The following is a 21,496-nucleotide window of genomic DNA, read 5'->3' on the forward strand; positions in this document are numbered from 1 at the left end:
CATAATTTGGAACCAAATCTGAGGGGATTGTGTTCCGTGAAATGCATTGGCAGACGTTTACTTGACACAACAAACTTGGAAAACTGTTTTAGAGAAAAAGGTAGTCAAATTAAATGTCTATATTTGTCCAAAGTGTGGGGCAACAGAAAAAAAAAGTTTCAATGGAACTACCCTAGTTATAAACATGCCTAGTTTTAAAGTTATGTTTAAAGTTGCTGTATTATTTTTCAGAATTACATGCAGAGGATTCTTCCTGTTTTGTTTTCATTAATATATGAAAAATAAAAATAGAACAAGAACTTCATTCTGAAACCAATTACTGTTGATTTTAAATAAACTAGTTTATAGTCAGATCGTGAAGTCCCCGCTCAGAATTCTGAGCACTTACTTATGCAAAATATTTCCGTGATGTTCACAGTTTGATACCACACTTTCAAATTTGCCACATACTGAATTTTTACAAATAAACTCACAGAATCTCCAGAATGATAATACATGGGACAAACCATTTTCACAAAAAGTCTGATTACAATTTGCATTTATCAAATCGCCTTCCATCCTGTGGGACCCCAAAGAACTTTTAACAAATTGACAAACTACAAACAATATTGTAGTGTAAATATGTGCTTGAACCAGTACCAATTAGTCATGTAATTAGTCCTACTGCTTTCATTGGGACTAAGAGTATTAACAGTGGGCTTCTATACAGGAACTTCAACCACTATGAAATACAGTCACATCAGGAGTAGAACACAGCATCTGCCTAACAATGCACCAAAACCCTGCAATAGAGTTTGGATAAAAAAATAAAAAGCATATTTTACAACTAATTTCCTTGTATAGCCATCCCCTTATTTCAGAATCTTTGACTTTGTAAAGTCTATTACCTTGACTAGATTTAAATTTATATTTATGCTTGACAGCATCTAATTACCCTATACAATCATCTATGCCTTGGAGCAAGAAGGCCTTTAGTACAAACATTCCAGCAGGATTTTTATGTTGTTGCTTTTCACACTGTGGGATATTGCACATTTCTTCCAAGAAAGAGCAGGCAATCTTGCAAGCTAATTCCTATCCAGAAAACATACCTACTTGGACTATACTTCTATTATTAAAGCCATCCTAGATTTTTGTGTTTTTTTAGATGTATTTACAGTAGTCATTTCGCCTACCCCACCCTCCAGCAGAATTAGTTGCGGGCATGAGATTCAGCTCCTATGCCCTCAAGATTACTTCCCTCCCCCCCCACCCCACATCCTGCTGTACAGAGAAAGAGAGAAGCTCAACATTCAAAAAGCTCACTCTAGTCAGTCCTTAGATTAGATTTTACTTAAGCCAAAATCCTGAGACTCTGAAAGCCTCTTTCCCCATGTATGTCAGCTCACTAGCCTGGTCAATCAATGGGGTGCTCAAGACAGAAAGGGGACAGAGTGACTCAGCATTCACTGTATAGTCCGGAGATGAGGGGAACATATACAAATGCAGGATCAGACCCAGAATTTATGATCAGTCCCATTAGTGATGTTTGCTTGGTTTAGTTCTCTGTATTTATTCAGCATTTAACTTATACAATAAAACAAGCTTCACATTTTCCCCTCTAGTATTTGGAAATCACACCCATAGTGCAGAAGAATCTGTCTTAACCTTTACCTAACTCCTTTTCAGGGAGTCTACAGAACATTTTTCCTTTTCAAATGAATGTGAATTTCAAATATTACCCTAGACACTCTCCAAAATCTTTAAAGGGTAGAGATGGCTAGAGGATGACAGTTCCGTGTCACTGCAACTTTTGAGGTTTTGAAGTTTGGTTTTGTTCTGCATTGGAACAATACCAAAATATCTTAAATGCACAAAAACCGAAGTGTGTCAAAATGTCCATTTTGGCTCAAAGATTAAGCTTTTCAGCATGTCTGGCTTGGGATGTAGGAGACCCATGTTCAAGTCCCTGCTCCTCTGCCTGATTCAGAGCAGTTTTTTTTTTATCCCAACCCATTCTCGTTCAGGTACAGCAGTCATCTGAACCTAGGGTTCCCACATCCTAGCCTAAGGCCCTAACCACTAAGCTATAGAACAAGTCTGCCATGTTTGCTCTCTCTCCCCTTCTATCCCTGCCATGCCACACAAAAAAATCAGCTATATCTCCACAAAACATGTCCACGTCTATGAGACAGTATGTTCCAACAGCTCTATTAAAGTAATTTCTATTTTTTTAAATCACTGTGCAATTTTATACTTACTAATTGATTATCTTATACAACAGTCTCAAAGTGTCAGAGGGCTTTTATCTTGGTTTTGAATCACTCCCTTTGTACAGAATCTCTATATAATAATTTATGTTCAAGTTCCTAACAGCGTTAAGAACAATTAGGAAAGGTTTTCTAGCTTCAGCCGTCGATTCTGTAGGTCATCCAATGTCCTTCCTAATGGATAAATACTGTAATTTATCATCATCAGTCACCATCAGCATTATTCTTTTTACTATCATATATTCATGAACATTATTCGATACAGCTTAGTGGAGCATAAAAGAACTGCATGATTAAAGTGAAAAGGTGCAGAGTTTGAGACAGCACAGGTTTTATGTTTACTGCATGGACTGAGAAATGATATAGGTCTTCTAAAAGTGAGAAAGCGTTTGTCATCAAATTATAGCTACCTCTTGGCAGAAAACTTAAAGGCATCTCCGGCAATGCACTTGAAGGCAGCTACTCACATTCCTGTCTAACTCTGTCAGTGCAATATGAAAGAAGAGTTAATTATGAGAAGTATAAAGTACGTGCTAAATACAGTACTGTAAACTTAAACCGATTTACAGCAGATGAGGCCTGGTGCAAAACCTAGGGAAATCAATGGAAAGACTTCCATTGACTTCAGTGATCAGGCCCAGATACTGATTCAGGGATTAAATTCACACATTTTACCAGTATAAAAATTTATAAGAATAATAATTATTTTTCCTCATCACGTCCATGAAAGCTTTTAAATGCCTTACAATTTAACAAACAAAGCTAATAAAAGGACTTTCATACAGTGGAATAATACTATTCAACAACAATTTAGTTTGCTTAAACGCTCCTTCTCCTTATTACTTATCAAAGTAGCTTGCCCCCTGCAGTACCTTAAAATGGGAAGCTACCAGAAAGAGGCAAAGAAATAGTATTTGAACATATCTGCTCTAACAGATATTTGCAAGTTCCTGGGGCCAACTTTGTAAACAAAAAATTGTTCCAGCAGATAAGAACCATGCAAAGCCTTCTACACCACAGAAGTCCCATTGAAGTTCTGTGTGAAGAGGCAAATCCTAGTCCCACCTCTACAGAGGCAGAGGGCCTCAGTACTCTTCTACTCGATAGGGATTACCTGGAGGTTAATTTGGAAACAAAACAAAGATAAAGGGGTTCTTGTGCAGGCCTGGAGGGACTATAACCTGCGAGTGAAAGCCCCTCCAGCCTAATAGCTATGTTCTTGCTCTGTAACTTAAGAAGGCGGCTTCCTTTCCCCCTTGCCCTTTTTGACTTCCGCAGTGCACAGCCAGTTACTCAGCGTGGCTCCTGGGGTGACAATTTGGTCTTAAGTGCTCAAGTATTGGACCCTCTGCAATAGGTATGTGAATTTCAGTCTAATTTGTTTTCCTATTGTCAATAGGTTAATGAGTCGATGGTAGGTTCACCTTAGAAAGATCTGTAGGATTAAGCCCTATATAGTTACTCACTTAAAAGTTTGCTTCAGAACTCTTAAAAAAAAAAAAAAAAAAAACACCACATTTTAAATACCCATGGTATGAATTTTGCATGCACCCAGGATGTCTGAGGTTCTAGATGCAAATGGCCTTTTTACAACATATATAGTCCTGCTCCTACATAGGTCATGCTATTTAGGGCCCAATCCTGCTTGTCCTGTGCATGCAAGTGGTCCCACTGAAATCATGAAAGTAGTCCTGTGGGGAAGGTGATCAGGACATGGACCCAGAAAGGAAAATGTGCTTATTTTTCTCCAGCCCCCACCCTGACTTTTCCTCTTGTATGAAACCAGTCTTGTGAATGAAGGGTGTGTGGCCACCTGTCAGGAGGGAGGCAATTTAAGGCAGAGTAAACTATTTCAATATTCACTTGCTCTCTGCATTCCCCATATACCCAATTCCTGCATGTAGAGCTTGAAAAATATAGTTCTAACCCTGTAGCAGGATTATTAATGCAGATTCAAATAAGCTTCTTGGGCTGGCATTCATATACTTGACCACATAATCTAGGTTTGTAATATTTCTCTCTGTCTTCAGCATGGAAATGGCATGGCTCACTCACATCCGATGTAAGAAATTGAATCTGAATCTAAATCTTAACTGTTGCCATAAAATTCTGGGGATAATAAAATAACTTTCTTTTTTCCACTTTTCCTCATTTTTCCACCTTAGAAACCTGATGTCTCTGACTTTGTATGACCCACAAAAATCAATACATTTGATATATCACAATAATATTACAAGTCAAAAAAAACAGCTAGCTATGGAAACTTGGAGAAATGTGAAGTCACTTTTGATTTTGTACTGTAATAGCATTTCTTATTTCAATCCTAAGCACACTCAAAACACAAACACACACAGCATATGGAAAGAATTTCTGAGACGATCATTACCTGGAGCTGAATACCTTTTACACAGAACACTAAATCTTACAAGTTTTCAAGTTTGCTGAAACTATGGTTAGTGTGTAATGTAAGAGCTCAAGTTTTTCTGTGTATCCAAGTGGGAAAAGACAATTTTGACTGAACAGACAGGATCTTGTTCAAGACCAGTACTTATATAGGAATACCTACAATAGATCGATATCGTCACATTAAAAGTAGGCCAATTCTCATCCACTGTCTCCTATGTGTGCATGTACCACGTAATGTAAAAATTCAAAGTCTTGTAAGTGTTTGAAAGACAACATAAAATAATTTTAAAAAATTAAAAATATGGAAAATAATTTAATAGGACCATCCACCAAAACACAAAATATATGTCCTCCAAGGCCCTGATCCTGCAAAGAGATCTGTCCATGTTGAACCCCATTGAACAGGCACATGTGTCCACCAATTTACTTGTCTTTGCAGGATCAGTGCCTAGTTTGGGGAAACCACTATAACATGATGAAGGAACACATGAAAGGCATTAGACTAGTTCACCTTTTATTCACTGAAAACTAAACCTTGATGCATACAGAGATTAAACTCCCTTGGAGGTCAACTTTATTTGAACTTAATAGGGGCTTTACTACATCTTAAATTTTCAGAACTTAGCCTTGAGAAAGCAGAGTTTAAATTTCTTGCTCTTTAATCCACTGCACTTTACAATAAAGGCAATACTCATACTCCCACTGACTTCAATAGGAGCAAAAGCAGGCTCTGCCTGTCTATATATTCTACAGTTATAGTTAACTCTTATGCCCAACCAATAACTGCCTTATAATAGCAGAATAGCACACAATTAACTTTCACCTATCTATTTTAAAAATATATTAACTTAGAGTTGCAGTAATGGCAGGGCCGGTGCTACCATTAAGGCAAACTAGGCGGTTGCCTAGGGCGTCAAGATTTGGGGGCGCCAAAAAGCGGTGCCCCCAATTTTTTTTTTACAGCGTTCCTGGGCTGGGCTGCCGGCGGCGCGCTGACACGTGTGGCTCAGACTCCCTCTCCCAGCATAGCGGCCGTTCCACTTCTCCCACCTCCCAGGCTTGCGGCGCCAATCAGCTGTTTGGCACCACAAGCCTGGGAGGCAGGAGAAGTGGAGCAGCGACGGCGTGCTCGGGGAGGAGGCGGAGCAGAGGTGAGCTGGGGTGGGGAGCAGCCGCGGGGGGGGTGTGCCTCGGTGGGGGAAGCTGTTTGGCGCTGCAAGCCTGGGAAGGGAGGAGAATTAGAGCGGGGGCGGCGTGCTCGGGGAGGAGGCGGAGCAGAGGTGAGCTGGGGTGGGGAGCTGCCGCACGGCTCCCGGGGGGGGGGGGAGCTGCCGCGGGGGGGGGGCGCCTGAGGGTGGAGGGGGGGGCGGGGAGCTGCCGCAGGGCTGGGGGGGGGGGGCGCAAGGTGGAAGTTTCGCCTAGGGCGCGAAACTTCCTTGCACCGGCCCTGAGTAATGGACTGTAGTTCAGAACTACTAGAGAAAATTTTAGTTTGCTGTATTTTAAAACTAAATTTTAAAAAAAAACAATACTTAAGTGTGAGAGAAAAATAGAGACTCAGGGGAGAACGATTAAAATTTTCAAAGATCTCTTTGCTCATACAGACAAAGAACAGCAAGCAGCACCAGGTGGTGTAGATCATCTTTCTTTTTGGTAAACAGACTGAAACCTCACAATGTTAATACCGATAGGAATTATCTTAGTTTTTCATCTGCAGAAAAAGCAATATGCATGAACTGGCATGTCATACAGATACCAAATTTGTTGTGGTTATTGACTATTAAACAGCGCTTTTTTTTATGATCACTAAGAGCTATTGTCTAAGACCACGGGCAGCTGTTAAAAACTACAGATTGACAAATGCCATTTGCTGTATTACACAGGTAGAACTCAGGAAGCTAAAATAATTTATGAAGCAAGCTTTCAGGCAACAGAGTTCAGTGGAAATAAGAGTAATTTAAAAGATATTTTCCTCTATGCAGATAAAGTATGATAACGTAAAAATGTAATTTTAGAAATAAACAGCAGCAATCATTTAACAAAGGGTTTGGAATGAATGTGACTAATTTATCAAAGTTCTCTCTAAAAACATCAATAGTATTGTTTATTACAATCTTGCCTAAGGACCAACTATAAATGGGGTTCCATTGGGGTAGGCCTTATACAAACACAAAGTAGTAGGCAGTCTCTGCCCTGAAAAGCCTACAATTTAAAAATCAACAAGACAGACACACAGTGTGCCTATAATGCAATCAATGAGTGTGATTGCTGCATGTGTAGACATACGTGAGCCAGCTTTAATGTAGCTAGCTCATGTACCAACAGACGTGGAGCTGAGGCAGTACAGCTTCACTATGGGCTGTACAACTGGGTAATAACTGGGGTAGCTAGGTCGTGCTGACGGCTATGCTGTCACAACTTCACAGCTACCAGTACAGAAGCTAGACAGAATAAGGCAGCTTGGGTATGTCAACAAATGCTATAACTACACACGCAACTGCAGTGTAGACGTACCAACAGTATGGGAGAAAAAGGAATAACTCAAGCAGAATGAGTTTAATTAGGAGGAAACAAGGTAGTAGAAATAAAAGTGAAGGCAGAGGGGACACTGAAGGGAAGAGATTGGGAGGGATGTACAGTCATTAGATGTTTTGCCCATAGGAATGTTGGTTTACAACTACCTTCTTGAAGAAAGTGCTCAATAAGAAGTTATACCAAATTTATTTCTAAGTAAGTGACCATTAATGATTCAGTCAGTAAAATAACACCTTTGTTTAACCAGGAATGTCACTGTAACAGCCAGTTGTAATTTACAGTGATAACTCAGGTCCCAATCCTGAAAACACTTACTGCAGCAAAGTGTTGACTTCAGTCTGACTACTCACATGAGTAAAATTATATCTGTGCTTAGGTGTTTGCAGGAGAAGACCCACAAGCAATTCCTTGCTTCACCACAGATTTTCTGTGTGACATTGCACAAGTCACTTGGGCCAGGTTGACGCTAGAAAAGTGCAGACAATGAAGGGCCTATCTTATGAAAAGAGGTTAAAATAGCTTGGCTTGTTTAGCCTAGCAAAGTGAAGGGTAAAGTTGGGGGGAAGCAGGAGAGGGAGAGATTTCATTGCTCTCTATAAACACATCAGGGGAGGGAGAAGAGCTCTCTCAGCTAAAGGACAGTGTTGGTAAAAGAACAAATGGGTATAAACTGGCCATGAATAAATGTAGGATGTAAATTAGAAGCAACTTCCTAACCATCAGAGGGGTGAGGTTCTGGCACAGTTTTCCAACAGGTATTGTAGGGGCAAACAACCTAACTAGTTTTAAGAAAGAGCTTGATAAATTTATGAATGAGTTTATATGACAGTTTTGCCTGCAGTAGCGAGGGTATGGACTCAATGACCCAGGACTTCCCTTCCAGTCCTAAATTCCTGTTCCCCTGCATAGCTATGCCAGCAAGCCTTCCTAATGTAGATACAACTTATACCAGCAAAGGAGGGCTTTTGCCAGTATAATTTATACTGGTTCAGCAAGAAAAATAATCTATACCTTCAAAAGCAGCTTTTGCTGGTACAAGCTGTGTCTACACTAAGGCTTTTGTTAGTATAGAAGTGTGACAAAAAAATCCAACATTACTATACCAACAGCAGTTTCTAGTGCAAACCTGGACTTAGTCTCTCTGGACCTCAATTCCCCCATCTGTAAAATGGGGACAGACATACTTCCCTACCTTGCAGGAGCCTTGTGAGGAAAAATATGTTAACGATGGTGACATGCGCAGAAATGATGCTTACCGAGACCATATTAAGTATCTAGATAGATGCATATGGGCAGATCTTTGAATCCATATGGATCCCCACTGGCTTCAATTGAATGCTGCATGGGCTTTACTGCAGGATTGGACCCCTAAAACCTTCTCAGTAGTCAATTACCATTTAAAATGAAGAGAATAATCTTCTTCTGTACATAAAATTCAACTCTGAATAACAATTGTTATGTGTGATTTAAATATTAAGCACTGTGCAAAAAATGCCTGGAAACCAGGAATTTCACAACACGGTTCAGTCTGAGCCTAGCAAAACTTTGTTCTCTTCTATATTTAATGTTTGCATACAGTAGGGAGAACCACAGTTATCTCCATTCACTTACAAATTAATTGAAAGAGAGGTTGAAAACTGTAGAGCAGTGAAATAATGATAAGCATATTCCTAAGCTTTACAGATATTTAAAATTAATAGAATACTGTTCTTCAGTGCAAGGTAATAGGGCAGTAGGAAGTAGGGTTTGATATATAACAAACTGCTTTGATATTTAAAAAAGATCTCTAGCTTCAACAACAAAAGGCCATTTTGGTAATTCAACTGTGTGTGAATTTAAAATAAAGCCATAGTGAGTGGTTAGATCCAACCATCTTTGATGTTGGCTAAGAGCACTGTCTTCTAAAAGAAAGCAAATACAATATTTTATTGAAATTAAACAGCCCTGTGAATGCTTGAGATTGATCATACAATAGCAACAAATGCCTGCACTAGCTGACTTGCTGTAAACTTTAATCATTCTGTACACATAATAGGAACCACTGACAGCAATAACCCAGTCATTCTGTCTCAAACTATTATAACAGATGCATTCAATTTATTCAGAATATTGAAAGCCTCCTCAAAACCAGCTGAAATGTAATACTTTGTTCAATATCACAGGAAAAAAAGTGTCAGAATGCATATACATAAATCCAATCCTCCAAATATATGCTTAAATTTACTCATGCGAGTAGCCCCACTGAAGTCAATAGGATTACTGACATACTTAAAGTTAAACATAGGTAAATATTTTCAGGATAGGGTCCTTAGACATAAATTAACACACAAACCTGTAACATGGGACTTTTCAATATCAAAATGTGCTTTTTCATCCAATAAATTGCTTTTTTAATATATCTGTAAATCATATTGATTAGTCTGATAATGAAACAAATATGATTTATAATTTTTATCTTGGTTATGTTTTGAAAAATGCTGGTTTCAAAATGCAAAAATTGAGACGTGTCAGTCTTGAGAGCAGTCAAAAAAAATGCAACCTCACAAAGAATCTTTATGTGTTTGCAAAATTTCAGGTGTTTTGCATGCAATACAAAATCGTGATCAACTGGACTCAGCTACACACTGATGAGGTTAAGTGCACTATTTTCAGCATTTATAGTCTGTTCTTTGCTCTCCTCTCCTCCTCCCACCATTTCAAACTCTGCAGCACCAGAAGTAACCATCTGGGGTCACAGGTTAGTGATCAGAGATTTCATGAGGGAGTGTTCACAGGACCAATCTTTTCTAACGTATTGGTACCATCATCCAAGAGCATCAGTGAGAAATAGCAGCCTGTTAATGAAACTTAAGGTTCTGTGATGCCGAAAGATGATTTCTGCTAACAGACTTAGTTAGCCAAGCCTTTATATATTGAAACTGCTTGCTATGCTGTCATTACAAGCATGGTACTGAGAGACACATAATGTTCCAAATAGCCCCATTTATTAACATAAACACAGTGCACAGGCTTTTAGCGGCATGACTTCGAAAAGGCTGTATGAAATGCTGCTTTAACATTCGTAAGTAAGTCTAGTAAATAATCTTTCTCGCCTTCTACATCAAACCAAAGTGCTCACACATTTGCCAAGGGGGCGAACAGACAGGGATATGGGGAGCACTAGGCAAAACAGAGGTGTTGAATTCTCACAGTATTAAAGACCCTAATCTTCCCCACGGATCTACGGATCGCCCTTTCTGCTTTCTATCTAGAGAGCAGGAAGAGAACCTAAACGGTTTCCCGCACCCCAGTACCGGATGTTTAAGCTTATTACACTCCTTTCAGTCCCACTTCTAGCGCTTGGCAGCTAAAGTGACTGACATGGAAAGAATTACACCGTTTCCCAGCGTATCTTGAGCGTACAGCACCATCTCTGGTAGTATCAGCCTGCTCCTCTCTGGAGTGCCATAATTATCCAATGACCTAATAGCTGACAGCCTCCACTTAGAGTCACTAATTGATGTAAACATGACACATCTGTAGAGACTGATCACTTCGTGTATTTATTTCACTTGATGCAACTTGGGGAAGCAAGAGCACAAAGTCCTGCACGACTCTCCGGGAGGAAAGGGGGGAAGACTGTGGAAATGACACCCAAACCGCCTCGAATGATACAGGAGCGCAATGATTCAAGTCTGGAGCCCTGACTTGCATTCTGAATTCTCCAGCACCCCCCTGAAGCAGACACAGCACCGCAGCCAAGACACCCTGGAAGCCCATTTCAAATCTGGACTCCTTAAAAAAAATATATTAACAACCTCCCAAAGCCCCTGTAGCTGTAGCCTCCCCCCAGCTAACAGGCTTCTGGTCCCTCTCACTGCTCCGTTCACAGGCTTGGAAAGGTCATTCGAATATTTAGTTTCGTCTGCTAATGATGCGTCCAAGGAGGTTCCCCCCTCGCCCCCCTACCCCAAAGTCTTCGCCTGCAGGGGAACAAAGTACTCCACTAAGGCTGCTGTATCCCCCCGAACCAGGCAGCCCCCCCACCCCCAGGGCACAAACGGTCTGTTTCTTTCTTGCGGCGGCTGTATCAGCCAACCTGCCCCCGTCCCCTCTAGAGCAAGGCGGCAGCCCCTTGCCCTCTCCGCGCCTCTCGACACCTCGTAGGAGGCAGCGTTTTCCTGGCCACACAGACCGCACTTTTACCCACCGTTTGTTACAACTTCGTCTGGAGTCAGTGATTTGGGGGGGGGGGGTACACACATGAAACGTACGTTAATCTTCAAGCCTCTTTGGGAGAACAGGGGCGAGACAAGGAGGGAGATCCCCCCCCCCCCCCACGGAATAGTTCCTACAAACTCTTACCTGGTCTTGCTGCTGGCTCCCCCGGCTGCCCGGGTTCGGCGCTGCCTGCTGCTCCTTCATGGCTGTCATTGCACAGAGCCGGCTTGATTGCGCTACACTTCCTCTCACTGGTACTTCAGCCTCGGAGACCTTTCACTGGGCACCAATTGCATGACACCCGCTTCCCTGCTCGCCTTGAATTGGCAAAGCGGCGGCAGCAGCAGCAAATGACTGGGGGGGGAAGAGGAGCACCAAGGAGCAGCAGCTTCTCTCTCCCCCTCTTCCTCTCCAGCTACCGCAACCCCCCCTCCAGCCGAAGCCAAGCGATAGGAAGCGCGCCCAGGGGCAGCGAGCGGAGGCTCGAGCTGGCGGGTCACTGAGCGCTCTGGGCCGGCAGCCGCAGACAGAAGCGGAACACCTGGCTGGGCTGGGACTCGGCCGGCTTCCCCCTCCCCGCCAGGAGGGGATGGTCTCGCATTACTGCAGTGTGCGCGCCCCCTCCAGCAGCAGCGGCGGCGGCGGCTCTCCGAAGAGCCCTCCTTGGCGAGGCAGGTGCGGAGGAGACGGAGCGGGGGCTCCCTGCCCTAGCGCCTCTCCCCTCGCAGCAGCAGCAGCGTCCCGCCGCCGAGCGCCGCTGGCTGCACAGCTGGAGCAATGGACAGGCAGAGCAACAAGGCGCCGCTGTTACACTCCGCTTCCCTCCTCAGCGGGAACAGACCACTCCGAGCCCCCAGCCAGAGCGCGGGGGCGGGTCTCTGGCTGCTCCTGCCGCCCACCGCAGGACCAGTCCGCCAGCTTGGGCTGGGGGCTGTCCCCCGCTGCAGATGCCTTCGCTCGCCTTCCTGGAAGCCCGGCCCTACAAAGCTCTGGTAAATCCTCTCTTTGGGCAGGCAGCGAAGAGCAGCTGCTCCTGGGCTCTTTGGGATGGATTGGGGGGCGCTGTGGATTTGGCTTTAACAGGATCTGACAAGCTGTACCCCCCCCCCCCCCCACACACACACACACACACACACACACACACTGACAGGGGAACGGGCAAAGTTAAAAAAGCAGTCAGAGGTTTGCAGTCCCAGCCTCAGCCATTCACAGCCCGAAAAGAAGGGCTGGAGTGGAGCTGGGGATATGGATCAAATTCTCAGGTTGCTTGTTGTATCCTTTATACAGTCATATCTGAGACTACCTACATAGCCTGTATAATCCTTACTTGGCTTTGGGGCATGTTCACAGGTGTTTGGGGGTGGGTTGGTCCCTAATCCTTCGACAGGATTTACAGGTGTAAAGTAGGCTACCAGAGGCTTGGCCCTCTTTCAGCTGTGAGGAAATAATCAGGTGCTGGAAGGGTTGAGGATCAGCACCTGGGGAATATACATAACTAGGGTGAGAAGCCTTGATTCTGCACAGTGACCAGCCTATTCATAAGTGGCCACTGCTTTGGAGGAGTCCAAGTTTTTGGCTGTCCAATGTTGGACATAAGTACACAGCACCTACACCTCTAGCTAACATCAATGGTAGGTTCAGCTATTTAACACCTCTGAAAATCCGGCCCAAGCTGTCTGGTTATCCCTGGTTTCAGCAGTCTTTTGCTCAATTCTACTTTAACTAATCCATCCATAGATTTGGCCTCACACTGTTGCACTACCAGAATTAGCAGGGGGAACTCACATTGGTGGATGAGGCCCTTAGCAGCATCTGCTACAAACCACATGTGAGAGAAACAGAGGTCCAGGGCAGAGCCAGCACTTAGGAACACAAAGACTTCACCGTTCCCCACAGGACCCAAGACAGTGGCATAAGGAATGGGGATGAGGCCCAGGCAGCACTCCCCATCCCTCACACCAAGGGACCCCACAAGGGGACAGCAGCATATGCTGCAAACACTGTGAGATCATCAACCACTACTTACCACGGTTTTCAGTCTGGACATTTATTTCCTCTCTGTTCATTCCAACAGCTTCTCTCCGCCTTCCACACCATCTCTGAACCACTCATTCTCTTCTCCTTCCCATGCTCTCTCACTTCCTTCCTCACTGCTCTATATTACCATAACTTCCCTACCCCCATTCTCCTATTAAGTTTTCCCCTCCACCATTCCACCTCATCTCAGCCTCACTTTTTGTATGCATGCTGTGACACTACACCCCATATTCTTCATGGTGAAACTGGTATGATATAATTATGACAGTTATGATGTGTTTTATGCAAGATAAGTAATGTGAGATGTCATGGGAAAGGTTATGATTTGCTGAATGATTATCTTATTTGTATTCATGTATCATTTTTGTATCTGAAGTTATGAATATTGATTGTCTGCATTTCAAATGTAATTACACCTGGGGAATGCCCACTAGACAAGATGCTTTCATTCTAAACAGTGGGTGGGGAATGGGCCATAGGAAAACAATAGGCCTTGGGAGAGGCTTATCTCCCACCTAGGGAGCTTTCCTGTGTACCCTCCAAACATCCTATGAGTGGTGACTGCTATGACTCTACAAGGACATGTGAGGAGACCACGTGTCTCTAGACTCCATCTTGGGATGTCAATAATTTTCCACAGACAGGTCTGGGAACTAGGAACCAAACTCTGAAACAAAGGGTTCCCGCCCTATATGCTAAAGCTATATAAGGCGGGGAAGGACATCATCTGGTGTTCTTCGTTCCCACTCAAGAAGACTCCTGGAAACACCTGAGGAACAAAAACTGAACTGGGGGAAGTGCGGGACCCAGACTAAAGGGATTTTCAGGCTGTGAATGGAACACCTGGGCATGCCAAGCTGTAAGCAAGTGCAGCTTGCCCCTTAAGAATCTGCAGCCTGCTTGCATCATCTCTTTGGGTGAGAAACTGCTATTCATATCCAATCTATTCAGTATATTAAGTTTAGTTTATTTTTTTGTTTATTTGCTAGATAATCTGCTTTGACCTGTTTACTATCACTTAAAATCTATATTTTGTAGTTAATAAACTTGTTTTTGCTCTGTCTAAACCAGTTGGGATTCATAACTCAGGGGCAAAAGGCTGTTACATATTCCTCTCTACACTGAGGGTACGCTGTACAGTTCCCTGTGCAGTGCAAGAGGTTATAATTTTGGGTTTATACTCCAGAGGGGGTGCGTGCCTGAAGAGCTGGTAGCTGCCCTAGCTGTAGCCTTCCCATGCAGGGGTTGGTCAGAAAGCCAGTCTGCATGTAACTGCAGCTGGGTGTGTCCCTACCTCTATGTATGCTGGTGAAAGTGCAGGCTAGAGAGGGCATTGCAGCTTGTCACAGCAGAACAGTGTAAAAGGGAGCCCCAAGCTGGTGGGGTCAGGGGGGCTTAGTGGTGTCCTAGTTCCAGGTGGCAGCCTGGGAGGAACCCCTCACACATGTACCACACACAAAGAAAAAGAAAAGCGAATCAACATGACATCTGTCAAACATCACCCTTATTACTTTGCCTTCATATTGAATCCCTTCCCCTGATCCTACCTCTAGGCTTTACACTCTCCAAGGCAGAGATTATTTGTCCATGCAGGTATAGCACAATGGGACCTTCATTTTGATTGTGGCCTCTAGGTGCTAGTGTAATACAAATAATAATAAATCCTAAAAACCACACCTACATAATCATGCCCCTTACGGTATGTTTCTAGTGAACATTACTTCAACAATTATTGAACCCCTTTATTAGATAATAAAGTTTTTCATTTTACTGTTTTTAATTGTGTATGTTTTGTGTTTTAGAACCATGTTTTGGTTCCTTTAAACTTGTTGTTTTGAATGTCTTCCATGTTGCTGGAGTGCCACTATTAATTAATGAGGCAAAGGATGCTGGCGGTCACAATATATTTAGTTTTAGTCGCAGCTTGCTGGATGCAGCTGTACTAATCAAAGCCCAATCACATGTATTCTGACTTGCTTGGTTTTATCACTCAAGCAGTGTAAGATGTGCAGTGTCAGTTTTGTTAAAGGCCATGTATGTTGCCTTCTCTGGAATACCCTCAATCAATAGAACTACTTGCTTAAGTCAGGATTTTTTTTTTTTTTTTTAAATGGATAAAGGTTGAAGGCTCAGGCCCTATGCTGTTTAGACCTGATCTAAACAGGGCCGGCTCCAGGGCTTTTGGCGCCCCAAGCGGCGCAAAAAAAAAAAAAAAAAAAAAAGCCGCGATCGCGATATGCGGCGGCAATTCGGCGGGAGGGCCTTCGCTCCAAGCGGGAGTGAGGGACCGTCCACCGAATTGCCGCTGAATAGCTAGACGTGCCGCCCCTCTCCGGAGTGGCCGCCCCAAGCACCTGCTTGGCAAGCTGGTGCCTGGAGCCGGCCCTGGATCTAAAGATCCTAGACATCACTTGAAAGACTCCCAATTATATCAATGGATTATACCCTTTATCATTACTTTAAAAACACCTCTTAAAAATGTTGGTTCATGAGTCATGCTGCTGATGTTTTGAGAATACCAAACAGACTGACACATTTCGGTTCTATGTGACTGTCTTTTTCTGAATCAAAATTCAGAAGTCCACATCCAAGGCACCTAGACACTATAGTGATACAAAGAATAAATACAGAAAATAATAATAATAATTTGACCCAGACCAAAAATAAGAATGGGCATACTGGGTCAGAACAATGGTCTATCTCAGCGGTTCTCAAACTTTAGCAACCAGAGGACCCCCCCTTTTGATTTAAAAATTTTCAGGAGTCCCCAAGCTCAGCCTTGCCCTGCCCCTTCCCTGAGGCCATGCCACTTCCCTGCCCCTTCTCTTAGGCCCCACCCCCCACTCACTCCATCCCCCCACCCTCATTCACTTTCACCAGGCTGGGACAGGGGGTTGGGGTGCAGGAGGGAGTGAGGGCTTCAGCCGGGCGATGCTTACCTCGGGCAGCTCCCAAAAGCAACTGGCACATCCCTCTGGCAGTGGCTCCTAGGCAGGTGGTGAGGCAGCGTGGGGCCAGAGAAGGTAGGAAGCCTGTTCCGCAGCATGCTGGGAGGGAGGAGGAGGAGTTTCTCAGCAGGGCCCATGGACCCCCTGGAGGTCCCAGTGGACCACAGTTTGAGAAACGCTGGCCTATCTAACCCAGTATTTTGTCTTCCAACAGTGATCAGTGCCAGATGCATCAGAAAGCATGAGCAGACCAGGGCAATTATCAAGTGATCCATCCCATCATCCAGATCCAGCATCTGACAGTCAGCGGTTTAGGGACACCCAGAGCATGGGGTTGCATCTCTAACCATCTTGGCTAATAGCCATTGATGGTTAGAGATGTAACCCCATGCTATCCTCCATAAACTTATCTAATTCTTCTTTGAACCCAGTTATACTTTGTTACCTTCGCAACATCCCCTCTGGCAATAAGTTCCACAGGTTGGTTCAAGTGAGATGTAAGTTGATAGTCAGTGATGGGATACACATTTCAGACTAGAAACAATCCTAAAATGAGTGACATACGAGTAACAATCATGTTAGTGTGTAGTATTTATGGTGTTTTCTCAGTAATGCTTTCACCTTAAGAATAAATGTGCTTGCTTAGAAAGAGCTGTGTGGTAACTTGTAACTGCAGGCAATTACACTGTTCATAACCTTCGGCAAGAAAGCAAAGCATAGCCACTGGCCTGTTTAGGCAGTCTGACTTAGTAGGAATATCAGTGTAGGCAAGGAAATATGCAGCTTGGAAAAACCCAGTCATGAGAGAGAGAGAGACACGGGTCTTTGTGCAAAAGAGGTGATGGCTGGGAGCCAGGAACCTTTAAGTGGGTGCCCTTGAGGGACCATGGAGGGGGAATACAGGTACACTTGCCAGATCTGAAGCTGTGACAGCAGGCAATACTCCAACTGCCTTACTTCCGTGGGGGGTTTGCTAGCATAGAAAGTGCAGGTTTAGGCTTAGTCTGCAAAGGTATATCTTATCAGTAAGAATGGCTTTTCATTATTAGTAGAAAGGTGGTTGCTTTGCAGGTCTCTCCTCTGTTCTAGATGAAGACATGGACATTAAATGTATCACCAAAATTGCATTGTGTAATATAGTATACAACATGTCTGATCACCCTCATTTCTTTTTACCTTGATAATAGCATAGATTTTTGATTTCGAAGGGCGAATCTATTCTAGTCACACCACAGTTTCAGCCCATTGCTAACTATGTTTATTGGAGGGCATTAAGTAGACAAGGCAATCTCTATACACAAACATTTGAAGCTAGCGTTGATGGAGTTCATAAAATTATTCCTAGTTTAATATTTTAGCATTTGAACTGTAAAAATCATGTCAGCATCTGTTATTGATCTGTTTGTATATTGCAAAATCAATTCTCAAAAGTTCAGTAGGCGTTACTAAAAACTGGAAGCATTGTCTACAAACTCATTCCTAACATGTGTATTGTTCAGCCTGCTATGTGGCATTGTCTCACATTTTATTTTAAAGTAGAGTAATGTCAGCTCAGAGAAAGCTGCAGCTAACATACTGGGCCTGATTTTGCACTCAGATGGACCAATGCAACTCCACTGACTGCAATGGAGTTGCCCTTAATTTACACTAGTGTCTGGGAGAACAGAATCAGACCTACTGATTGTAGATTACCCCAGCCAGATGCAATCTCAAGAAGATGTAAGGCCTGATTCTCCACTACTTGCCCAGCCATTTACCACTTGGCAATGATAGAAATAACTAGAAATGAGGTAAGCAGGGGCAGCTCTATATATTTTGCTGCCCCAAGCACAGCAGTCAGGCGGCTTTCGGCGGCATGCCTGCGGGAGGTCCGCTGGTAACGCGGATTTGACGGCATGCCTGCGGGAGGTCTGGCGGTCCCGCGCCTTCGGTGTACCCGCCGCCGAATTGCCGCCGAAACTGCGGGACCGGCGGACCTCCCGCAGGCATGCCACCGAAGGCAGCCTGATTGCCGCCCTCACGGCGACCGGCAGGCCTCCCCCCACGGCTTGCCGCCCCAGGCACTGCTTGGTGTGCTGGTGCCTGGAGACGCCCCTGGAGGTAAGGAAGGGAAGAATCAGGCCTTCCGCCGGTCAGTCAAAGGTACCCGGGAACTGGAAGATTCTCTAAAATCCATATTTTTTTAATATAAATTGAAAATAGATTGTATGTATCTTCTTTATTTCTGCCATATGGGCCCAGTTCAAAAATGGGAACAGAACAGCGTGCTGCCAAGAGCAATGTCTACATTGCTCCAGGTTTTTTATTACACCCTTCTTTTAGTTGCATGAAAAACTTCAGGAGAGATGTTCCCCTGGATGTACCCTTTATTTGGCTAGCACACTGTTCTTTATCCTTCTGTACTTCCCCCCTTCTGTCCTCCTTCATGGAAGTCAATTTTCACTAAAATTAGACATCCATACAATGCTTCATTGGTGTGTTATATTCCTTTGCTACTCACATCCATTTGCTGACTAACTTGGAGCTGAAAGCTAAGTTTACTCCACTCTGTCACAATTTTGCCCCTTGTTAAAATTAAGCCACAGTGGATCGATTTAAAATAAAACATATTTCTTCTTGGTGTTGTTTTCTTATCAGTGGCAAGATGAACAGTGCATGGTAGAATGGCAGTGTAGACTGTATTCCGCTTAACACCATTTAGTATTTGTTAATAAATGATACTTAATACAGCCTTTTTAGCCAAAGATTCCAAGGCACTCTACAAACATTGGATCCCACTGTGCAATTATTATGCAGTCAAAACTTCCATTTACTTAAATGAACTAGGGAAATGCAACCTAGATGGAGCTACTATAAGGTGGGTGCAAAACTGGTTGGAAAACCGTTCCTAGAGAGTAGTAATCACTGGATCACAGTCATGCTGTCATGAGTCCTGCACTTAGGAAGGAAGAATCCCATGCACCGCTACAGGCTGGAGACTGGCTAAGCAGCAGATCTGCAGAAAAGGACCTGGGGCTTACAGTGGACGAGAAGCTGGATATGAGTCAGCAGTGTGCCCTTGTTGCCAAGAAGGCCAACAGCATATTGGGCTGTATTAGTAGGAGTATTGCCAGCAGATCAAGGGAAGTGATTACTCCCCTCTATTCGGCACTGGTGAGGCCACACCTGGAGTAATGCGTCCAGTTTTGGTCCCCCACTACAGAAGGGATGTGGACAAATTGGAGAGAGTCCAGCGGAGTGCAACGAAAATGATTACGGGGCTGGGACACATGACTTACGAAGAGAGGCTGAGAGAACTGGGGTTATTTAGTCTGAGTAAGAGAAGAGTGAGGGGGGATTTGATAGCAGCCTTCAAGTAACTGAAGGGGGGTTCCAAAGTGGATGGAGCTCGGCTATTCTCAATGGTGGCAGATGACAGAACGAGAAGCAATGGTCTCAAGCTGCAGTGGGGGAGGTCTAGGTTGGATACACTATTTCACTAGGAGGGTGGTGAAGCATTGGAACGGGTTACCTAGGGAGGTGGTGGAATCTCCATCCTTAGAGGTTTTTAAGGTCTGGCTTGACAAAGCCCTGGCTGGGATGATTTAGTTGGTGTTGGTCCTGCTTTGAGAAGGGGATTGGACTAGATGATCTCCTGAGGTCTCTTCCAACCCTAATATTCTATTATTCTATGCTGGAAGGGCATAATGAGTGGGGTCCCGCAGGGATCAATTCTGGGTCTGTTTCGGTTCAATATCTTCATCAGTGATTTTGATAATGGCATAGAGAGTACACTTATAAAGTTTGTGGGCGATACCAAGGTGGGAGGGATTGCAAATGCTTGGAAGATAGGATTAAAATTCAAAATGATCTGGACAAACTGGAGAAATGGTCTGAAGTAATGAATAGGATGAAATTCAATAAGGACAAATGCAAAGTACTCCACTTAGGAAGGCGCAATCAGTTGCACATATACAAAATGGGAAATGACTGCCTAGGAAGGAGTACTGTGGAAAGGGATCTGTGGATCATAGTGGACCACAGGCTAAATGTGAGTCAATAATGTAACGCTGTTGCAAAAAAAGCGAACATCATTCTGGGATGTATTAGCAGAAGTGTTGTAAGCAAGACACAAGAAGTAATTCTTCCGCTCTACTCAGGCCTCAACTGGAGTATTGTGTCCAGTTCTGGGCGCCATGTTTCTGTAAAGATGTGGACAAATTGGAGAAAGTCCAGAAAAGAGCAACAAAAATAATTAAAAGGTCTAGAAAACATGACCATATGAGGAAAGATTGAAAAAACTGGGTTTGTTTAGTTTGGAAAGGAGAAGACTGAACGGGAACATAACAGTTTTCAAGTATGTAAAAGGTTGCTTCAAGGAGGAGGGGGAAAAAATTGTTTTTCTTAACCTACTAGGATAGGACAAGAAGCAATGGGCTTAAATTGCAGCAAGGGAGGTTTAGGTTGGACATTAGGAAAATTTTCCTAACTGTCAGGTGGGTTGAGCACTGGAATAAATTGCTTAGGGAGGTTGTGGAATCTCCATCATTGGTGACTTTTAAGAGCAGGTTAGACAAACATCTGCCAGGAATGGTCTAGATAATTAGTCCTGCCACGACTGGACTAGATGACCTCTCAAGGTCACTTCCAGTTCTATGATTCTATGAAAGTTTTGTCAGCATTAGGGCCAGGAATTGGATCACTTAGACCACAAGTGAAATTTTTAGCCTTTAAAAGTTGCACAGAAAATCTACTAACAGGTCAGGGTGCAGAGTGAAGAATAACTCGTCCAAATGAAACTATACGGGAATCTGGTGAGAAAATGTAATTGTTCAATTGGAATTTGGTCTGGACACCAGAGCTATCATTTCTATTATCACCCAAAGTCCATGGAATTTTTAAAGACCTCAGGTAGTCAAGACCTCAGTTTTATAGCTTACCCACCAGCAGCAGTGCCCCCTTGTACCTTAATGCATCTTCTGAATCACCAATCCTACCTTACTATCTATAGCCCCAATGTAGCCCAGTCCTGCTCAGTTTATGAAATCCACAAAGATCACAGCTGATTTAAGGGTTGATTTATTTCCCTTGTATCACTCTATTGAAATCACATCTTATTGATGTTCACCTTTCTTAATTCCT

At 43.5% G+C, this 21,496-nt stretch overlaps 1 protein-coding gene across 1 annotated transcript in view; it reads right to left on the bottom strand.

The window, feature by feature from the left end:
* The window catches only part of DPP10 (dipeptidyl peptidase like 10), a 440,672-nt gene extending 429,069 nt beyond the window's left edge, over positions 1–11,603 (bottom strand). Inside the window, exon 1 of the mRNA XM_065412943.1 lies at positions 11,535–11,603. Coding sequence (XP_065269015.1) covers positions 11,535–11,603 — 69 coding nt within the window. The remainder of the gene's footprint in view (positions 1–11,534) is intronic.
* Positions 11,604–21,496: the final 9,893 nt, after the last annotated feature.

The sequence above is a fragment of the Emys orbicularis genome, chromosome 11, assembly GCF_028017835.1.
Source record: "Emys orbicularis isolate rEmyOrb1 chromosome 11, rEmyOrb1.hap1, whole genome shotgun sequence".
NCBI classification, from domain to species: Eukaryota; Metazoa; Chordata; order Testudines; family Emydidae; genus Emys; species Emys orbicularis.